The sequence below is a fragment of the Otolemur garnettii genome, unplaced genomic scaffold (genome assembly GCF_000181295.1).
Source record: "Otolemur garnettii isolate 467f Iridium unplaced genomic scaffold, OtoGar3 scaffold00082, whole genome shotgun sequence".
NCBI classification, from domain to species: Eukaryota; Metazoa; Chordata; class Mammalia; order Primates; family Galagidae; genus Otolemur; species Otolemur garnettii.
In genome coordinates, this window is record NW_003852477.1 from 7,597,095 (window position 1) to 7,614,920 (window position 17,826).

The following is a 17,826-nucleotide window of genomic DNA, read 5'->3' on the forward strand; positions in this document are numbered from 1 at the left end:
CTGTCTTTTCAACATTAAACCACACCGTTAACACGGGGTGCACCCGAGCGCACGGTCCCCCGCGTCCCTGCCTTCCCGCATCCGCAATGGCCTCGCTGGCGCTGGCCTCAGATGCCCGTGGCCTGGGTCTCCCGAGGAGCCCCTGCCCCCGCGCCCTGTCCTTAGAGCCCTTACCAGGACCAGGGCGATGCAGTGGTCCGTACTGCGCGCCAAGGCGCAGGTCACGCTGCCGCCGCTCGCGCTGCTCCACCGCCTGCACTTGCTGAGCTCCTGCTCGCCCACCGCGCACCACACGACCTGCGCGCGCCGGGCCTCCACCGCCGCGCTGCCTGCAAGAAGGGACGACAGCGGGTCTCCTGGCCGCCCTGAGCCAGGCCAGGTCTTCGGAGTCCCCAGACTCGGTTCCTCAGACCCGCCCTCCTTCGTGTGTGGATGCACCCGACTGTAGCCTCTCCTTCTCTGCTCTTAGCTCCCAGGCTGAGTCTTCCTGCTGGCAGGGTACACTGCGTCCCTCATTTCCCTTCTTTGGAGACCTTCGTTCCCTGGCTTCTACTCATTTATCCGCCCTTACTGTAATGATGTGCCTGTGTCTCTGTCTCTTAAGACAAAAGCTCCATGACCCGAAGTCTAGTGGCCAACCCCAAGAGATGACCTAGGGGACCTTGAGCCCAGCCTCCCCCAAGACCTTCAGTCACTACCATTAACTATGATGCATCCTCCTGGTTCACCCAACTCCTACCCACCACCCACCCCCAGCCCTTCAGTAGGGAAAGACTCGCTGTGGTGGCCCCAGCTGAGTCCACGGGCCCAGGGAGGTATTTCAGCAGGCCTCTGGATTCATCTCTAAGGGCACCCCTGGCTTTCTGGCTTTGGGTTCTTATTTCTCACTTAATAGGAAGGAGGCAAGTTGATTGTTCTATCAGGGACCAAGAGCCTGATGTACACAGGGTCATAAGGGAGGCATTAATCAGGTGACCAGAACATTCTTTTGGAGACACCTTTCACAATTGCCCTGACCCGGTAGAGATAACACTCAAACCTGCATCAGTCTGCCATAATGAAAAACCCCACAGTGGCCAAGAAATGAAGTGACCACCACAGACCAGGGGGCTACACTACCCTGAAGCAGATGGCTTCGCTCATGCCCCCCCACTCACACCAGGCAGCCTGCAGACCCTGCCTGGCACTCACTCACTTTCCCTCAGGTTCTGGATGGCAGTGAGGTACTCAAAGCCAAGGTACAGCTCCGCGTCTACTTCTGAGGGGATCCTTGAAAACCCAAGGGTAGAGTCCTTGAACAGCAGATCCTTGTGGTTATCAGGGGAGCCGAAGAGCTGGAATGCTGAGGACTTGTTCTTTCCAAACTTTTCCTAATTTAGAAAAAAGAGAATTAATGGTATTGATATTAAATAGATAGGAAATAAAAATTCAATGTTAATAAAAGAGTATCTGGAACTTTGGAATGATTCCAAGAGCAGGAGCTTTGATTGACCTCTCCAACAGAGGGACTTGTGCCATCACTGAGAAACAAGTTCATGCTTTGGAAGGTTGCTGGGGTCCAAGCATCTTAGGGTCCTGAGAATATTGCATCTTCCACCCCCTGCAGCTACTCTAGCCATTTGGTACTGTCCTTCGGCAATGCTAGAGGGGGTTCCCTGCCTCTGCTATCCAGAGTACAGTGTGGGCAAGCAGCCCACTGCATCAGTGAGTGCTCCTGCGGCAAGGTTACAGAAGGACTTCCAAATTGGAAGAAGTTAGGGAAGGAAGGAGACTTGCCCTCACTCCAATCCAAGCAGATGGGAGAACTGTGGGTGAGGATACCTGTGCCTGGCTGAGAAGTTTCCAGATAGAATCCTCCTTGCCGTCCACGCTTCGTGCCACAACAGCATGAGAAGAGACCCGAGCCAAGTTGCACTCCAGGAACTTGTCCACTGGCTTCCGGGTATTGTCCGGGCATAGCAGCTCATACTGGTCTCTTTCCGCCTTATCTGGCAGCTCCTCTGGGGGAAGGCAGAGGTAGAAGGGAGCCCAGATGTGCTGACTCCAGGCAGTAACCCTGAGTCGTAGTTCTCCTTCTCCCCATAGATTTTTGAGCTGGGAGAGGCATCTTACACCATTGACAAAACTAAGAGTCAAAAGGCAATTGATTGCTCCAGAACACTCAGACAGGTAAAATTGGTCCCCCCAAAGCCTGGGGAAGCAGAGGAGTGTGATCCTCTGACAAAATCCCAAAGGCCACCTTTGTGATTCTGATGCAGCTGCTGCTTGGCAGGCCAAAGAGGCCAAAGCTGACCCTCTGTGTTTCCATGGCAACCATAGAAGAGAGTCATTTTGTAGAAACAAACCCAGGGCCTCTGAAGGGTGCTACCTTACCAATATTTCTAGAAAGAACAAAAGTAACAAAAATGTCAAGGCAGGAAAGACAGTTGAGTCACTTTCCAACACTGGATGCATCAAAGAAGGGAAAAGAATGTTTTCTGAGTGAGTTGAGCCAAATTTGGAATTGTTGATTTGGATCATATATAAACTGCTTCAGAATATGTAAAGTGACAGAAACTTCCCCAAGTCACTTTATGAGATTAGTACCACCTTGATATCAAAATCAGAGAAAGAAGTACAAGAGGGAAGAATTAAGGGCCCATTTTACTTAAAAGCAAAACTTAAAAAGTAACATATTAACTAACTTGATCTAACAGATTATTTAAAAAACTAATAGATCAGGATTAAAGCTTATCAGTTTATGCCATTTTCAAAAGAATGGTTGAATGTCAAAAAAGCTAAATTAATCCACCGCATTAATGGATTAAAGGAGGAAAATCAAGAGATCATGTTAACCCTAATAGGTACAAAAAAAAATCACTGATGTCCTCGATGTCTATTCGTGATTTTTTTTTCTTTCAACAAAATAGTAATATAGAGAGGTTGCTAATGTTAGAGAAACTGGTAAATGCCATTAAGCAAAATATCTACAGAGAAATCACACTAAAAGATGAAAATTTAGACATTCGCTGCACATTTAGAAACAAGGCACAGACGCCCACTGTCACACTGCCAACACAATACTAGGTATCTGGATTACACAATTTACAAAAGAAATAAGACATATAAACACTGGAAGGAAGCAGACAAACTCCCATTTAAATTATCTATACACAGAAAAGCCAGCAAAACCAACAGAAATTACTAAAACTAACAAGAGAGTTCAGAAGGGTAACAAGTCACAAGTCAAACTACAAAAATCAAGGGTTAACCTCATTAGCAATAATCAAATAGAAAACAATATGTGTGCATACAGTAGGTTACAATAACCACTAAAACCATTAAATAGCCGTTCATTAGCCTCACACAAAAATGCATAAGACCCATAAAGAAAAAAAGTTAAGTTCTATCAACGACAATAAAAAGTGGCATGATCCGATGGGGAGATTTAGCATCATCATGAATCAGACAACTCAATGTTATAAATTTGTGAATTTTTGTGCATCAGTTTAAATTCAATGCAATTCCAATCAAAATTATAGTATTTTTTTTAGAAATTCAAAAAGTAATTCTAAACTTTTATCTAAGAATATTTGAAAATAGCAAAATGAGAAAGAAGAAGTGGGTCCCTCCTTCCTTCTCTCTCTCTCCCTCTTTCTCTCTCTCTCTCTCTATATATAGCTTATCATAAGACCCACTATAAGCCAGAAAAATTCAAATACACCAATAAAACAAAACAGTTCAAAAACCAATCCACTTGGACATATACAAACTTGCTATAGAATTGGCTTCCTGTATTAATAGAAAAAAGATGGTATTTTTTGTAGTTGTCTTTGTAGGGAAAACCATCTCACTATAAAGGGAATAAAACGCTAAAGCCAAACCCACCTCTGATTTCCTAGTCAGAGCACATATAGATAAATGTGTAAGGAGGGGGGGTCTTCAAATATTGTTGTAGGAAATCATTGTGATTTGGTGTAAGGAAGGGCATCTTTAAAAGACTCCCAAAACACAAACCAACCAGGCAAAATAAATGGATTTGACCCTATCAATTCAAAGATTTCTGATCAACAAAGGGTGACATTGTCAGATTTTTGACTGAGAAAAGATCTTACTAAAATCTAAAACACACAATGGTTTGATACCGAGATAGAAGGAACACCTGTCTTTGAATCAAAATCATATAGAAACAAGGCATAAAACTTAACAGAAAAATGGTCATTTATTTACAAAATAAAAAAGAGAAACCCAAATTACTATCAAATATGTTGAGATGATCAAACTCACTAGATGTCAGAGAAATAAAATTTAAACCAACAATGAAATATCTATTGCGCTATAGCCATCATTTTTTTTGAACAACAACAACAAATGAAAGTAAAAAATACGCCAAGACTGAAGACTGTCGTTCCAGACAGCAGCCTAATGGTCTTGGGTAGTGCAGTGGTCCTGAGTGGAATATGGTAGCCCTGTTGCTGGTGGACTTGCATGGAATATGGTGGGCCTGTCTCCATTGATCCTGGGTGCAATGTATTCAGTGTATACATACATCAATTGTGCTGTAGCGCAGGTCCCAGAGGGACATTGTCCAAAAGGACAGCAAAGGAACACATGACTAGTGCAGCTCCGTGTGGTCGGGGAAGGGGAGCACAACCTGGCTGCCCATTACTACAGTGATAGAGAGGTACAATGTGGTGGACACATTCCATGAAACATTCTTCAGCTGTTAGGACCACCAAATTAGACACAAACACACCACCCCCGAAAAAGCTCTAAAGCCAAACACTGAGTGGAAAACCACAGGATCAGCATGGTTTCTGATGCTTGCTAAGACCTCTTTGAACTTAGAACCCAGAAACTCAAACCAGCACTGTCCATTCTGTAAGACCACACACATCCCCGAAGACACTCAAATACCTTGGTGAGTGTCTATGAGCGGAAAGAGAAAGGCAGTGGGTATGGAAGATCCAAAGAAAATGTATCATTTAAAACAGGAATGGACATAAAATAAGAGCTGTTCCCTGTAGGGAATCCTGAGAGTAGTGTGTCATGAGCTCAGGGATAGAATTAGCTTAAGCCAGTCATGATGCTATCTGATAAAGGGGGCGTTCCCATAGCTCCTCCCCCTGCTCTTACCAAACACCGTGCTCTCCCTGATGAAAGCCACGTCTCCAGCCCCTTCTTTCAGACACCTGCAATGAGAAAGCAGCAGAGGGTGAGTGCAGGCGGCAGCTCTGGTGCACTCAGCTCCTGTGGGTGTTCTCCATGGAAGGCAGGCCTCTGAGGCTTCCAGGCCTCTGGGAAGGTGGCAGGGCCCCCTCTAGCGAGATTTTGAAGAAGAGCTTGGGCGCTGGCCAGAGGTCTCCACCTACTGCTCAGAGGCCTGAGAGAGCTAAACTTTCCTTTCTATGTAAAGGAGAGGTTTTTTAAATTTCAAAATATTAACAGGGTACAAATAATTTCGGTTACATGTAATGTTTGAGTCTCAGCTGTAGGTGTCCCCATCACCCAGATGAGCATCCTTTGTACTCATTAGGTAAGTTTTTGCCCCTCCCTTTCTCACCCCTCTCCCCTGGTTGATTTCCACTGAGTTTTACTTCCCTCTGCAAAGAGGAATTATTATCTTGTTGCAGTAGTCTGAATGGAACTAGAGACCATTCTCCTAAGCGAAGTATCTCAAGAATAGACAAATGAACACCACACATACCCACTATCAAAAGAGAGTTTTGAAGCTTCTCCCCGAGAAGGTAAAGGCTTGATACCCTGGCCCTGTAGCTTTTCCCCTCAGAACTGAGTGCGTAAATGTGCTCTGGCTAGTGGGGAAGTGGGGAGGCCTCCTTCTGCAAATATGCGTGACCCCAGCAGGCAGGACAGGAAAAGGGAGCACAGTCCTGACATGGAGGCAGAGACATGGAGGGACTGTCAGCCAAAGCTCACTGTCCTCGAACTCTGGGGAGAAGCCCAAGTATGGCAGATAACATCAGCCTGGATCTGGTGGCTGTCCTGCCGAGCTGAGAGCCAGGACTGGCTAGCTCACCACAAGACTCCTTCTATCCCACTGTGGTGAGGGAGGGGGCAGAAATTAGCAGGAGGAACCCAGAGAACAGAGGAGCAAAGTCAGAGTCAGGGTTCTCTGGGGATACAGCAGGGGCCACAGCTGAGGTGACCACTGAGGAGAAGACAACAATCTCACTCACCTGAAAGCACCAGCATAGCCAAAGTACGGTTCCTGGGAGGAGGCAGCACATTTATTTGCCCCTGTCCCGACACACAGTTGACACAGGTTGGGGAACAGTGTTCCATCTGCACCAGGAACACAGCTGGCTGAGAAGAACTTGGCCACAGCTGTTGAACGCAGAGAAATGGACCACAGAGTGTGAGCCATGCCTGGCCACAACCAGGTATGCTTCCCACATGTGCTCCCAGGGGGCAGACAGCCCCTGCCCCCACGCCCACAGGACAGCCTCTGTCATGGGGCTGGGACTCTAAAACAGGAGTATGTGGGCAGACTCGGCTGCCCGCTCCTGAGGGCTGCAGGTATACTGAGCCCTGCCAGTGGCGTATCAAGCTGGCTAGCCCCACCCCCTTGGATGCATCCCACATGTTCCCCTACATGATCTGTGTGGCCGGTGTGTGCAGCTGGAGTAGAGACCCCTGCCTGAGATCATCCACTATCCCCCAGCCATCCTACCTGACTCAATGGGCTCAGGTGGCCCCATCCAGTTAAGAAATGGGCGGAGTGTCCCTATAGGGATGTTCCAGCCAGCGTTCCTGTTAAGACCTGTGTGGCAGGACTTTACGCCTTGCAGTTGGTTCAGCTGGAAGTGGCTGCTTTTCTTCACCACAGCCACAGCATAATAGTGGCTTCGTGGATCTGCAAGGGGAGGGGAATGAAAACTCTTAGCCTGGACCAGAGAGAGAAAAAGAACCCACCCTAAGAAACCTCCAATAGGAAGAGGAAAGCCATCTGGTGCAGCTCCATCCAATGCAGAGCCTGCGCTGTTCCCAGGGAGCATGCGAGTCCTCCTCTCACGGGCCAGCCTCAGGGGAAACAGCCTTTCATGGGGCCCAAGGAGCCCAGCGACTCCATCCCCTGCATACAGGATGTGACAGAGCCGCCACCTCCACATACTCATCCACTGTCACCACACAGAACCCAGGGCTCAGCCCAAGGCCACCACTGCTTCAGGATCCCCAGGCAGAACTCACTTGCTTCAGTCCCATAGACTTCTGCCACTACTGGGCGCAGTTTGTAGGGGTCCTTCCCTGCCTCAAACACCAAACCACCATCCAGGGTCACAGCATCTGCCTTGTTTGCCTGAAAGAGAAAAGGCCAGCCTGGCTTCAAAAGGAAACTCACCCAAACCCAGGTCAGTGGGATTTCAGGATGTCAGAAAGTCTCCATGCTGGAAGCGACTTCAAAAGCTTTCCAGCACATCCACTCATGTCCTGTGAGAGATGGTGGGAGCCAAGGTCCCCTCTTTGGGGGCAACAGGCAGCAGGGCTTTAACTTCTGAGCTAGGCATGTGCCCTCTTTTTCTCATGCCTGCCCATCTGTGCCACTCTCTGGATCATGTCTCCATTTAAAGGTATTTGTTCTAGATGGTTCTCCCCTTATTTTTGCTCCACATTCATTTCTTTTAAGTTACTTTTTATTGACCAGAGAATGTATCTACTAAGAGATTTTTTAATTCCCATAAGAAACCGTAGTGCTTCCCACGTGCTGATGTATTTCTATGTTTGTGGCGTGGCAGAGATCATATTTTGTGGACTGCTTTATTCATCTAAAACTGCACACCATTTTCTTACTTCGGCAGAGCCTTTATTGATTTTATTCACTGCACAGTGTTTTATTATAATGTACATGTTCTATATTAATAAATATTAAATAATTCCCCCCAGTGGTCAGTACGTGGGTTATTTCTAGCTTTTGACTACTAGGACTATGCTTTCAGGGGCATCTTGGCTCTTATCTTTTTCCTTCAGGATGTCTGTGGCCTTGGGATATGCACCTGAGAGTGGAATCCTGGAAACAAGGCACACGTTTCTCTTGATGGCCCTGACTGCTGTTGCCATTCTGCCTTCCAGAAGATTCATAATGCCAATTTAGAATGGCCCTGACAGTGAGGATCAGTTTTACTATAGAGTCACCAGCAGGACGGGCTATCATTCTATTAACTTATTACTATGGAAAACGTAAGTACTAACACATTGCTCAAGTCTGATTGTATCAGGTTGAGCAGTAAGTCAGTGAGCAGGGCAGGCGGCAGCTGTAGTTAGGCTATTTTGAACTGGCCTCAATAGCCTAGTCAGGCTCGACTGGGTTATCATGCTCAGTTGTCATGAGAATGGGCCTAATTGAGATAGAGGCTAATCAGTGTCCCAAGGACTTTCTGACATGGACAGGTGTCATACTGACTTGGGTTGTTTGGGGAACAGCCTGATTAGGAGCTTGGGAAACTTCTAAGAAGCAACAGATACCACTCAAAAGTTAGCATAAAATCTAAGCACTGTGCTCATCATGCTGCCTGCAATCTCTAGGATGGGGCCTGACTTGCTTTACCAAGTCATTAAAATAAACTATTCTTTTCTTGCTAGAACTTTACTTGCTCTTGCTCTCTTTAATTATTTCTACAACTACCTTGAACTGCCATGGCACTGCTTTAACAATTATGAAGGGGAACATTTTGCAAGTATTTTTATGAATTATGAATTCCTTCTTGCAAGTACTCTGTTCACATGATTTTTCTTACATGATTCTACATTTTTTTCCATTTTGAATTAGTTCTTTACAGAGTATAAATAGTGATCACTTGTCAGAGCTGGTGCATATTCATTCATTCTGCTGCTTTATAATTTTTATTTAAATATTTTCTATTTGGTTATGAATTACATGTTTGACATTTTAAAATGTCAGTTTGTTTCATGATTTAGTTCATTGTTTAAAGCTGAGATATTTACATTCTCTCTATAGTTCTGCTAGTTCACCTGCCCTCTGGGTTTGTTTTTTTTTTTTTTTTTTGATAACTCATATTTTATTTTTAACTATTTAATCTATCTCAACTTTATCAGGATGAATAGTTGATGGTACTGATTTCAAATGGGGATCTTATTTAAAAAGCAAATTTGTGGCTTCCTTCATATGTATTCAGAATGAGTCGGAATAGGGCCTAGGAATCTGCATTTTAAACAAGCAAAAGATACTGGTCCCCTTGCCATTGTTGTAAAATAATAGCCTAAAACACTGACCAGACTAGTTTTTTTTTTTTTCCTGGAAGTGCTTTCCTAATAACTCGATTACATTTATAAAGTAATCCTTCAGGCTTGCCTTGGAAGCTTTTATACAAATTACCCATTCTGTACTGGAGTCCAGTACACACAATCTTGGCACATGACAGGTATACCGAACATATTTGTTAAGTGAATGAGTAAAAATTATTGCAGTAGATCTTATATCTCAAAAAACAAAAGGAATCAGAAATCCTGTACCAGACATGATCTCTCTCTTTCTAAAAGCATCTTGTATGAAAGTCTATCTGAAATCCCATACCAGTCATGATCTCTCTTTCTCTTTCTAAAAGCATCTTGTATGAAAGTCTATCTGATGTCCAGTGCCCAGGCTACTTGACATGGTGTTTGTGACGGACCCAGGTTTATTCCTCACAGGGCTAACAGGTCATAGTTCTTCCGGAGGTTTCACCCTTCAAAGCAACCTTGACTTTTTCCCATGTCACACATTGTTCAAATATGCTTGCTTAGGCCTCATTTTTGAATAGATGTTATTAACAATTTATGTTAAGTCCCCACTTTCCCACACATGGATTCTGGACTTAAGCTCGTTTCTTTCTGCTCTCAAAATAGCACTGTCTCCTATGAGTAAGGACTGTTCCCACCCACCTGAGAAGGAAAGCAGAGGCAGTAGGGGAGAGTATCTTTTCTATCTTATTCCATTTTTTTCCCTCACATTCAGTTTGGTCTGACCCAACAAATGGCCATTGACTTACCGCAATGGTCTGGATACATTCAAGGGAGGAGGTTCTCTTTACACAGGAGACAGGAGGGCCCCTCAGTTTCCTCATATTTCTTTGGAATTTGTAGCATTTTGTTGTCTCGGCTGGTGATATGGTACACCATCGAACACTTCTCCTCTGGGCAGCCAGACACAGTCCTGGGAGAGAGAGGCCAAGGAGAAAGGACTCAACCACGGTCCGTGGAAGTGACCACCACCCCCTCTGATGGAGTTTTCTAGACTTTTCTCCCACTCTCAGCTGTCCTCTTCCCTCTCCATGCCATGGGTAAGTCCAGCCATTCACTTGAAGTGGAAGCATCTTGATGGACTAATGGGATCTCTGTGATTCTCAATAAAGAAGAAGAGACAGAACCTCTAGATTTTTTTCCTTCCTATGACTTTGACATAATTCCTGCCTTAAAAAAATGACGATGATCCCTCCAATCTGTTTATGGAATTTTTCTGCCTGCTTAATCTCATTTGAATCTGGGAGGCAGGCAGGCAGGAGATCATCGCTTCTGCTTCACTGATGTGGGAACTGGCCCATAAGAAGACTGTTTCTCAGCAGTGCAAAGTCCAGCCTAAAATCTAGGTCTCTCTAGATTGCTGTATCTAAAAGCATCTCCTCAGAGGGTGCCAAGTGAAAATACATCTGGCTCTGCTAGGAGTTGCCATCAATTGGGGGAGGAGGGGCTAATGAGAGACCAAAAGGTTGGTGGAAGAGGCTGAATCCCATGTGCTCACCTGGTTGCCTGATAAAAGGTATCTACAAAAACCTACCAGTGAATATCATACTAAACTGGTAAAAGACGGAATACTTTTCCCCTAAGTTCAGGAAGAACATAAGGATATCCACTCTTACTTCTTCTATTCGACATAGTACTAGAGGCTCTAATCAAGCTAATAAAGCAAGAAAAAGAAATAAAAGACACCCACATTGAAAGAGAAGAAGTAAAACTGTCTTTGTTTGCAGATGACATGATCCTCTTTGCAGAAAGTCCTAAAGAATCCACTAATATCACTACTATAAGGACCATAAACAAGTGCAGCCGGGTCACGGGATACAAGATTAATATATAAAAATCAATCATATCTCTGCATAGAAGCCTGGAACAATCTGAAAATGGAATTAAGAACATAATTCTGGATAGAGTAACATCAAAAAGAATTAAATACTTAATGGGTAAATGCCATAAACAGATATTTTGCCAAGGGAGATATCTGAGTGGTTTCTAAGTGCAGGAAAAGAGGTTCAACATAATTTGTTGTGAGAAAAATGCAATTTAAATATGCAGTAAGATTTCATTTCACACCCACTGGAATGGTTATAATATCTAATACAGACAGAGAAATGGGAGCTCTTACACACTGCTGAGAATATAAAATGGCGCAGCCACTTTGTAAAACAAGTTGGCATTTTCTCAAAACATTAAGCACGTAGTTACCACGTGACCCTGCGATTGCTCTTCTAGACATATATCCAAGAGAAATAAAAACCCATGTCCACATAGAGACTTATGTGTGAATATTCATAGCAGCATTATTCAGAACAGTAAAAATAAGAAACAATCTAAAATGTCCAGTAGCTGGTGAATGGCTAGACAAGATTTGGTACATCTACAAAGGAATGTCATTCAGCAAGAAAAAAGAAAGAACTACTTATGTGCCCTGCAACCTGAATGGGGGTGGCGTTCGTGAGAGAGCATGGCTTATGGAAACTAATAAAGGAAGGACCTAGGATTTGAACCTTGCTATTACCACTGGGACAGCCTGCTTATGGAGGTCAGCTAGGTTAGAGACAGGCTGCAGGGGAGATGGGACCAGTAAGAAGCCTGGAGTCAGATCATGGAATGTTTCAAAGCTGCTCGGATGCAGGGAAACTGATTCATGGAAGAGGGTAGAGACCTGAGTCCTGCCCAGGGCAGGGGCAGAGTGGACTGAAACCTAGGAACAGGCAGGGAGACTGTGGCTAAGGAAAGCATGAGGGGAAGGATTCTCTCAGTGGGGAGTGGGAACAACATTGAGAATGGAAAAGGTGCAGAAACAGGAAGGTGGTGTCAGCAATCAGCTGGGCAATGGTGGGTCTTGCAGGTGAAGGGAGAGAGAAAAACAGAAGATCACATCTCAAGCAGGGTGGGGGAGTGAGCAGTGATTGGAACCTGGGGGCAGAGCTTGTTCCTTCGGCTGGATACGCTGAGCCAGGATGGTTACAGGACCACTGAGCACCTTTCCAGGACCCTCAGTCCCCGTGGCCCCTGAAACACCAGGCATCCCCTCCCAAGCCTTCACCTACCAGCTCTGGCGCTAAGTATTCCACTCAGGACCAAGTGTTCCCTGAAGCAAATCTGAGTCTGGCCCCTCCTAAATCTCCAATCCAATGGCATTGCCCACTCAGATGCTGCCCGCCAAGCCTACTCTTGCCAAAGCATGAATTCCATGCAGACGTTCAGTGCCCTGGCCTCAGAAGCAGGAGCCAGGACAGGAGTTCCCACCCTCCACCGCTGACCCCACCCCCACAGCTCTCAGGAGGGCCCAGACAGGCTGCTTAGGCGGATATGAAGCCTCAGAAGTGCCTTCCAGCCAGTGAATCCAGGGGCTGAGCGGACTGACTCCCCAACCTGCTCCCACAGTGTGAATTCAGCTGTCCCACCTGCCCAACCCCTGCGAGTGGGGAGACACATAGGGAGCAGGGCAGGAATCCCATCTGGCAATGCCACTCCTTCCTCAGGGAAGGACAAGGGTTTCAGTGGCACTTCGCAGCGCAGACCACCGTCCTATTGACTGTGGGATTTAAAATGTAGAATTCTGTAGGTGCCAAGACAACCAAGATCCAAGTGAAAATGAAACCCAGTGGTACAACTCCGAGTCAGAATCCTGGACCACAACCCCTGATCACTTCCAGGAAAGCAAGGCTTTCTACCTCTCTGGCATGTGGCAGAGACACCCAGCCCTGGGCAGCAGAGGGAAAGGGAACAGCTTGATCCTGGCCAGGCCCCATCTGCTTTAGAGGAAAGGGGTAACTAACACCCACAGGAAGGAATTTGTAGAAGGGGGCCCAGAAGGGTAGAGGCAGGGATGGGACAGAGCTCCCAGGGTTTGGGGTTGTGAGATCTCTATACTCTCTAACCACAACCCCCTTTCCAGGAAGCTCCCAGCCCTAAGCAGCTGACGAAGAAGTGACTCCGGGTATCCACTCTGCCCCCACTGCCTAACTTCTGCTGCCTGGGACTCTCCCCTCTTCATAGTGCAGGAAGCTCTGCGCTGGCACGTTTATAGCGCTGATGTACCCTGGGGGGAATGCCCTCTGAGCACCTTCAGATACCTGGGTACGGACTATCAAATGTCTAGTACCTTCTATTTAGTCCCTGCTATTCTGGGCACATTTCAAAGGGAAATCAGTCACCTCCTCCTCAAACACTCTGACACAGGGTCCCATCGTGGGCACCCTCCTGCCATGGGAGGCGTCATACGCCTGTGCCTGGTCCTGAGCCGGAGGCACCTCACTTCCTCCTCACAGCCCCTGGGTCCCATGTTTAGGCTGCTTCTAACGTGAAGAAACGAAGTCTCAGAGGCTCTGTCTTGACCTAGTAACGCAGTCCTCGCAGAAGCCAGGACCTGAACTCGGGTCCCTTGTGTGTCTTAAGCAAGTCTCTGATCTCTCTGAGCCTCACTTTCCTTCCATGTAAAACGCGTGGAAGGGTACAATAGGTGTCAAATCCATAGGACACAATGGGCAGGACCCTGAGCCCTTCCGGAAGCTCAGCGCAGCGCTGGGCTCGTCTCGCCCCCTGCGTCTCCTGCTCTTCCCGGGCGGGCGGCGAGCCCCGGCCCCACCTCCCGGGCGCCTCCTCGCTCGCAGGCTGCAGACGCAGGAACCGAGGCGCCCACCCCGCGGGGAGCAGAGAGAGGGCGCCCACCGGGCAGTGCACAGGGGCCAAGGTGCCTAGCAGGTGGGACGCCGGGACCGGAGACGCCCGTTGAGTGGAGTGCGCGCCCAGACACCTGCACTCACCGAGGGCCCCGAGGAGCAGCAGGACGGTGAAGACCAGCTTCATGTCTGTGGTCCTGAGGCGACTCAGCAAACCAGGGCTCTGCCACATGCACGCTCCCTACCCTCCTTTATCCAGGGCTCGTGATCTCACAGGGTTTGCCCCGCCCTGTTGCCCAACTGGCACCCGCTACCCTCTCCAGCCCCGGTGGCCGGGTCTGCTTGTTCCTGGAAGCTCCAGCTCTGAAAATCCCTAGCGGAGGCGGGTAGGGAAGAAGGATTTGTGGGCTCTCCGTGTCCGCCCTGGGTTTGCCTGGCTACTGCGACCTGACGCTCTTTCTCTGCCACTAGTCTGCAAGCCCAGGGGAGTTGCAGCCCCTGAGTCTTGTCCCCTTTCTGGTCTTAGTGCCTTCGGGAGGGCGGGACACAGAGCAGAGTGTCTTTGTGGATCGCCCTGACATGTGAGGCTATTTTCTTTAGCAGGTGGTGTTGAAAGTGCCTAGAAACCATGGTGGGTCTATTTCCACGTTGGCTTAGCAGAGAGCTGAGAGTTCCAGGGAGGACTCAGCTAGCCCTGGTAGCAGCCTGGGGGCAGCTGACAGGGATAACGGAGGTGGCCCAGAATCCCATACAAGCTGCCCCTGGGGTCTCTCCCTGCCCTGCTGAGACCCCACAGTACAGCTTCCAGGAAGCAGAGTCAGAGGCCTCAGAGGGGAATGACTGCCACATGGTGCTGGCTCCATGCCCTCTCATTTGCCAGTGGGAAAGATGCCCTATAGCTTGTTCCATTGTGGGTGGGTTTTTTTTTTCAATGTTGTTGAGACGAGGCGAGAAATAGGAACCTCATTTCAATAAATGCCATAAATGTCATACTTGGGGAGGGAAACCAGTTTTAAATTCAAAACCGAGAATGCTGCTTCTAAGAATGCATCTTATAATACACTCCCAGAATGCCCAGCAGCTCAGGTATGGGGGTCTCCAGGGACATGACATGTCATCAAGCATCTCTAGAGAGTGTTTAAGAGTGTAGTACAGTGGGATACACCCCCTGCGCAGGGGCCAAGGTGCTCTCAGAAAGAACAAGGCACCCTATGTGCATAGATGTGAACTTAGCCCCAAAGTACCAAGAAATAAAGTACTAACTATGAAGGAAGTCCCAGGTCACCTGAACACCTCTCTTGGCAGATCAGCCTGGCCACTATTGAGCCTGAATTCTGCTTGTCCTGAAAGGCTGGTCTTGACTCTTTGTTTAGACTGCTTGATATCAAAAGGCACCTTCCTGGAGTAGGTAGGCAGTACCCCAGGAAGCCAGCTCTGCCAAAGGAGGCAGGCATTCAGCCATGGAGAAGCAGAATCAGTCCAATTGTGGGAGGCCATCAAGGAGGTTCCAGAGCCCCTCCACCTCTGGGCATAGATCCTACCAAGATAGCACAAGAGTGGGGGCTGATCAGGGATCCTGCTTGTCTAGCACAAAGAGTGGGGTCTGGGGTTTGGTGCTAGAATTACCAGCTAAATTTAATGTATCTAAATGCAATGAACTATCGGCTGGGTTTTGGAGTAACAGGGTCAGGGTATCTCTCATTGTTTGGAAACACAATATTGCAGCATTAAAAGTTGTCTTCATCAATAATTGCAATAAACTATTTCAAAAATTCTGAAGAAATACAAAATTGACTAATTCTCAGGAGTGCTGAAGCATCTTTGTACCTAAATTAGCAATTAGGTTTTGCCTTTTCACAGTTATAAAAAGATTACAAAACATCACAAACCATGTCTCTATCTCTGAATGCAAATTATAAAAGGAACGGCTGAGGTCTAGGACCCTCTGACGTACATTACAGCTTTGGCAAGGACACAGCAAACCCAGGGCCAACCTCAGCTTAAGGGTTGCCCTGGAGGCAGGATAGGTAGGCAACAGGGAAGACTGGTTTCCTGCTGCTGCCTGCTGGGAATGGCGTAGCCCCAGGGCATGGATGTGTACCTAGAGCCAGGCAAGCAGTCTCCAAGGCCATCTGCAGAGAAAGCTAATGTAGGGAATGGGGCTGCCCAGGAAAACAAATGAGGTTCAACTAATCTATCACCAACATTCATTCATTCATTTATTAATGCCAGAGCTGATGGATGCCATAGCGACACAGAGAAGAGGGGTATCCTTGCTCTGGGGAGCTCACAGCACAATGGGGGAGGAGCAGGCACAGGCGTACACAACTATTATAAACCATCTGGGAAGAAGCCAAGCAGTATAAACCAAGTGAGGCTGGGCTCGGAGGAGGAACGGCCAAGTCACATCACAAGGGCTCCAGAGGCATTTCAGGAAGAGCTCTTGACCTGGGTATCTGAATGTAAGCAAAGCAGGATTTATACAGGTAGAGTATTCAGTAAATAGCCAAGTAAAACTTGCGAGCATGTACCCAGTGACCAATTACCTATGCACTTGGGATCTCAAAAGATCACTCTGGGCTTTCTGGCCTGGAACTCTTGATGGAAGAAGGATCCAAAAAGTCCTCCTCCTCTGTCCTGAGCTCCACATCATGTACCCATCTGCCTCTGGCCAGCTAATCTTGCAGGTCCTGTAGGCACCTAAATTTAATGTGTTTAAAATGCAACTCACACACTCCCTGTAGCCCCACACCCTCTCTCATCTTTCCTACTACATTTCACCAAAACCACTAAACCAAAAGCAGCAGAGGCATCCTAAAATTCCCAGGCTGGCTAGCTCTGGGCGTGTTATAGGCTCTTGATGATCAACATCAGTACAAGGAATGAATGAAGGAAGAGAAAGAACAGGGTAGGAGGACAAAGGGCCCTGTTTGCAATGTGTTGGCTCTGAAAGGTAGGACTGGAAAAGCCAGGTCACCCCAGAATCTGTGTACATGGACTCATTAGCTTGTTCATTCATTTAACTGATCTGTGTGGCAGGTCAGAACCTGCAGGAAGGTAGAATACAACTTTTCAAATACTGGGATAGCAGCATGAACGTAAGGAGCACAAGGAAGATCGCTGCACAAACTGTTCAACAGGCGGGTGCAGGAAGCTGACTCCCTTCTCCCCCTCCACTCCATCCCCTCCCTCGAAATCTTAACAAAGAGCCTTTGCAGAATAGCAGGCCATGACCTGGCCCAAGCCCTATGAACAGAGCAATAGTCTCTGGCCAAGCCACAACGAGTAAACCCCACACCATGCCCTCCATGAGTCCTCTAGCTTCACACCCCAGGAGGAGAGCTGGGAAGAAAGTGTGCCATCTGGGCAGAGCCAGGCCTAGATAGGATAAAAAAGGAAAGAAATTCCTAAGACACATTTGGATACTAGCCTGGCCAACAGGAGTCCCCAGGCCTTATTTCTTGTCCCTGCCAGTGATGTGAGGTTGCTGATTTTGTAGAGAGCCACTTGGTAAATATTGAGGGAGTTTGTGGTGGAGTAACTGATGGCAGCTTGGTATCAGTCACGATGGGTGGATTTATGCCAAATTATGAAATTTCTCCCCGTGCCCCTGCTACCAGAGGTCCTATTTATCAGCAAACCATTGCTTGTGTTTGTCACTGTTTGGTGACTTCAGTGCCTGTGTTAGTGTGGGACTGTTTGTATGCAACTGGCTGAGCCATCCTTCGCCCAAAGGTAAGATAATTCCTTGGCACTGGATGGAATCTATAAACTCCAAACAGAGCTGTCAGTGACTTTGTCTGCTGTGACCCTCATGACAGCTCTGTGAACTAAGGCAGTCATTGTCCCCATTCTAAAAACAAGTGCCCTAAAATTTGCCTGTGGTGACACAGTGAGTGAGACACAGAGATGGAAAGATGGGGGCTTTCTCTCCCATGGGGACCAAGAACTCTCTGAGAGCTCAGGATGC

The 17,826-nt window shown here is 47.3% G+C and overlaps 1 protein-coding gene across 1 annotated transcript in view; it reads right to left on the bottom strand.

Annotated features, from left to right (window-relative positions):
• Positions 1 to 14,056, bottom strand: part of LTF (lactotransferrin) — a 23,057-nt gene extending 9,001 nt beyond the window's left edge. Inside the window, exons 1-9 of the mRNA XM_012808002.1 lie at positions 14,001 to 14,056; positions 9,984 to 10,147; positions 7,189 to 7,297; positions 6,671 to 6,853; positions 6,177 to 6,324; positions 5,116 to 5,171; positions 1,822 to 2,000; positions 1,196 to 1,370; positions 175 to 329 (exon numbers count right to left, since the gene is read on the bottom strand). Coding sequence (XP_012663456.1) covers positions 175 to 329; positions 1,196 to 1,370; positions 1,822 to 2,000; positions 5,116 to 5,171; positions 6,177 to 6,324; positions 6,671 to 6,853; positions 7,189 to 7,297; positions 9,984 to 10,147; positions 14,001 to 14,043 — 1,212 coding nt within the window. The 5' untranslated portion in view covers positions 14,044 to 14,056. The remainder of the gene's footprint in view (positions 1 to 174; positions 330 to 1,195; positions 1,371 to 1,821; positions 2,001 to 5,115; positions 5,172 to 6,176; positions 6,325 to 6,670; positions 6,854 to 7,188; positions 7,298 to 9,983; positions 10,148 to 14,000) is intronic.
• Between the last annotated feature and the right edge of the window lie 3,770 nt (positions 14,057 to 17,826).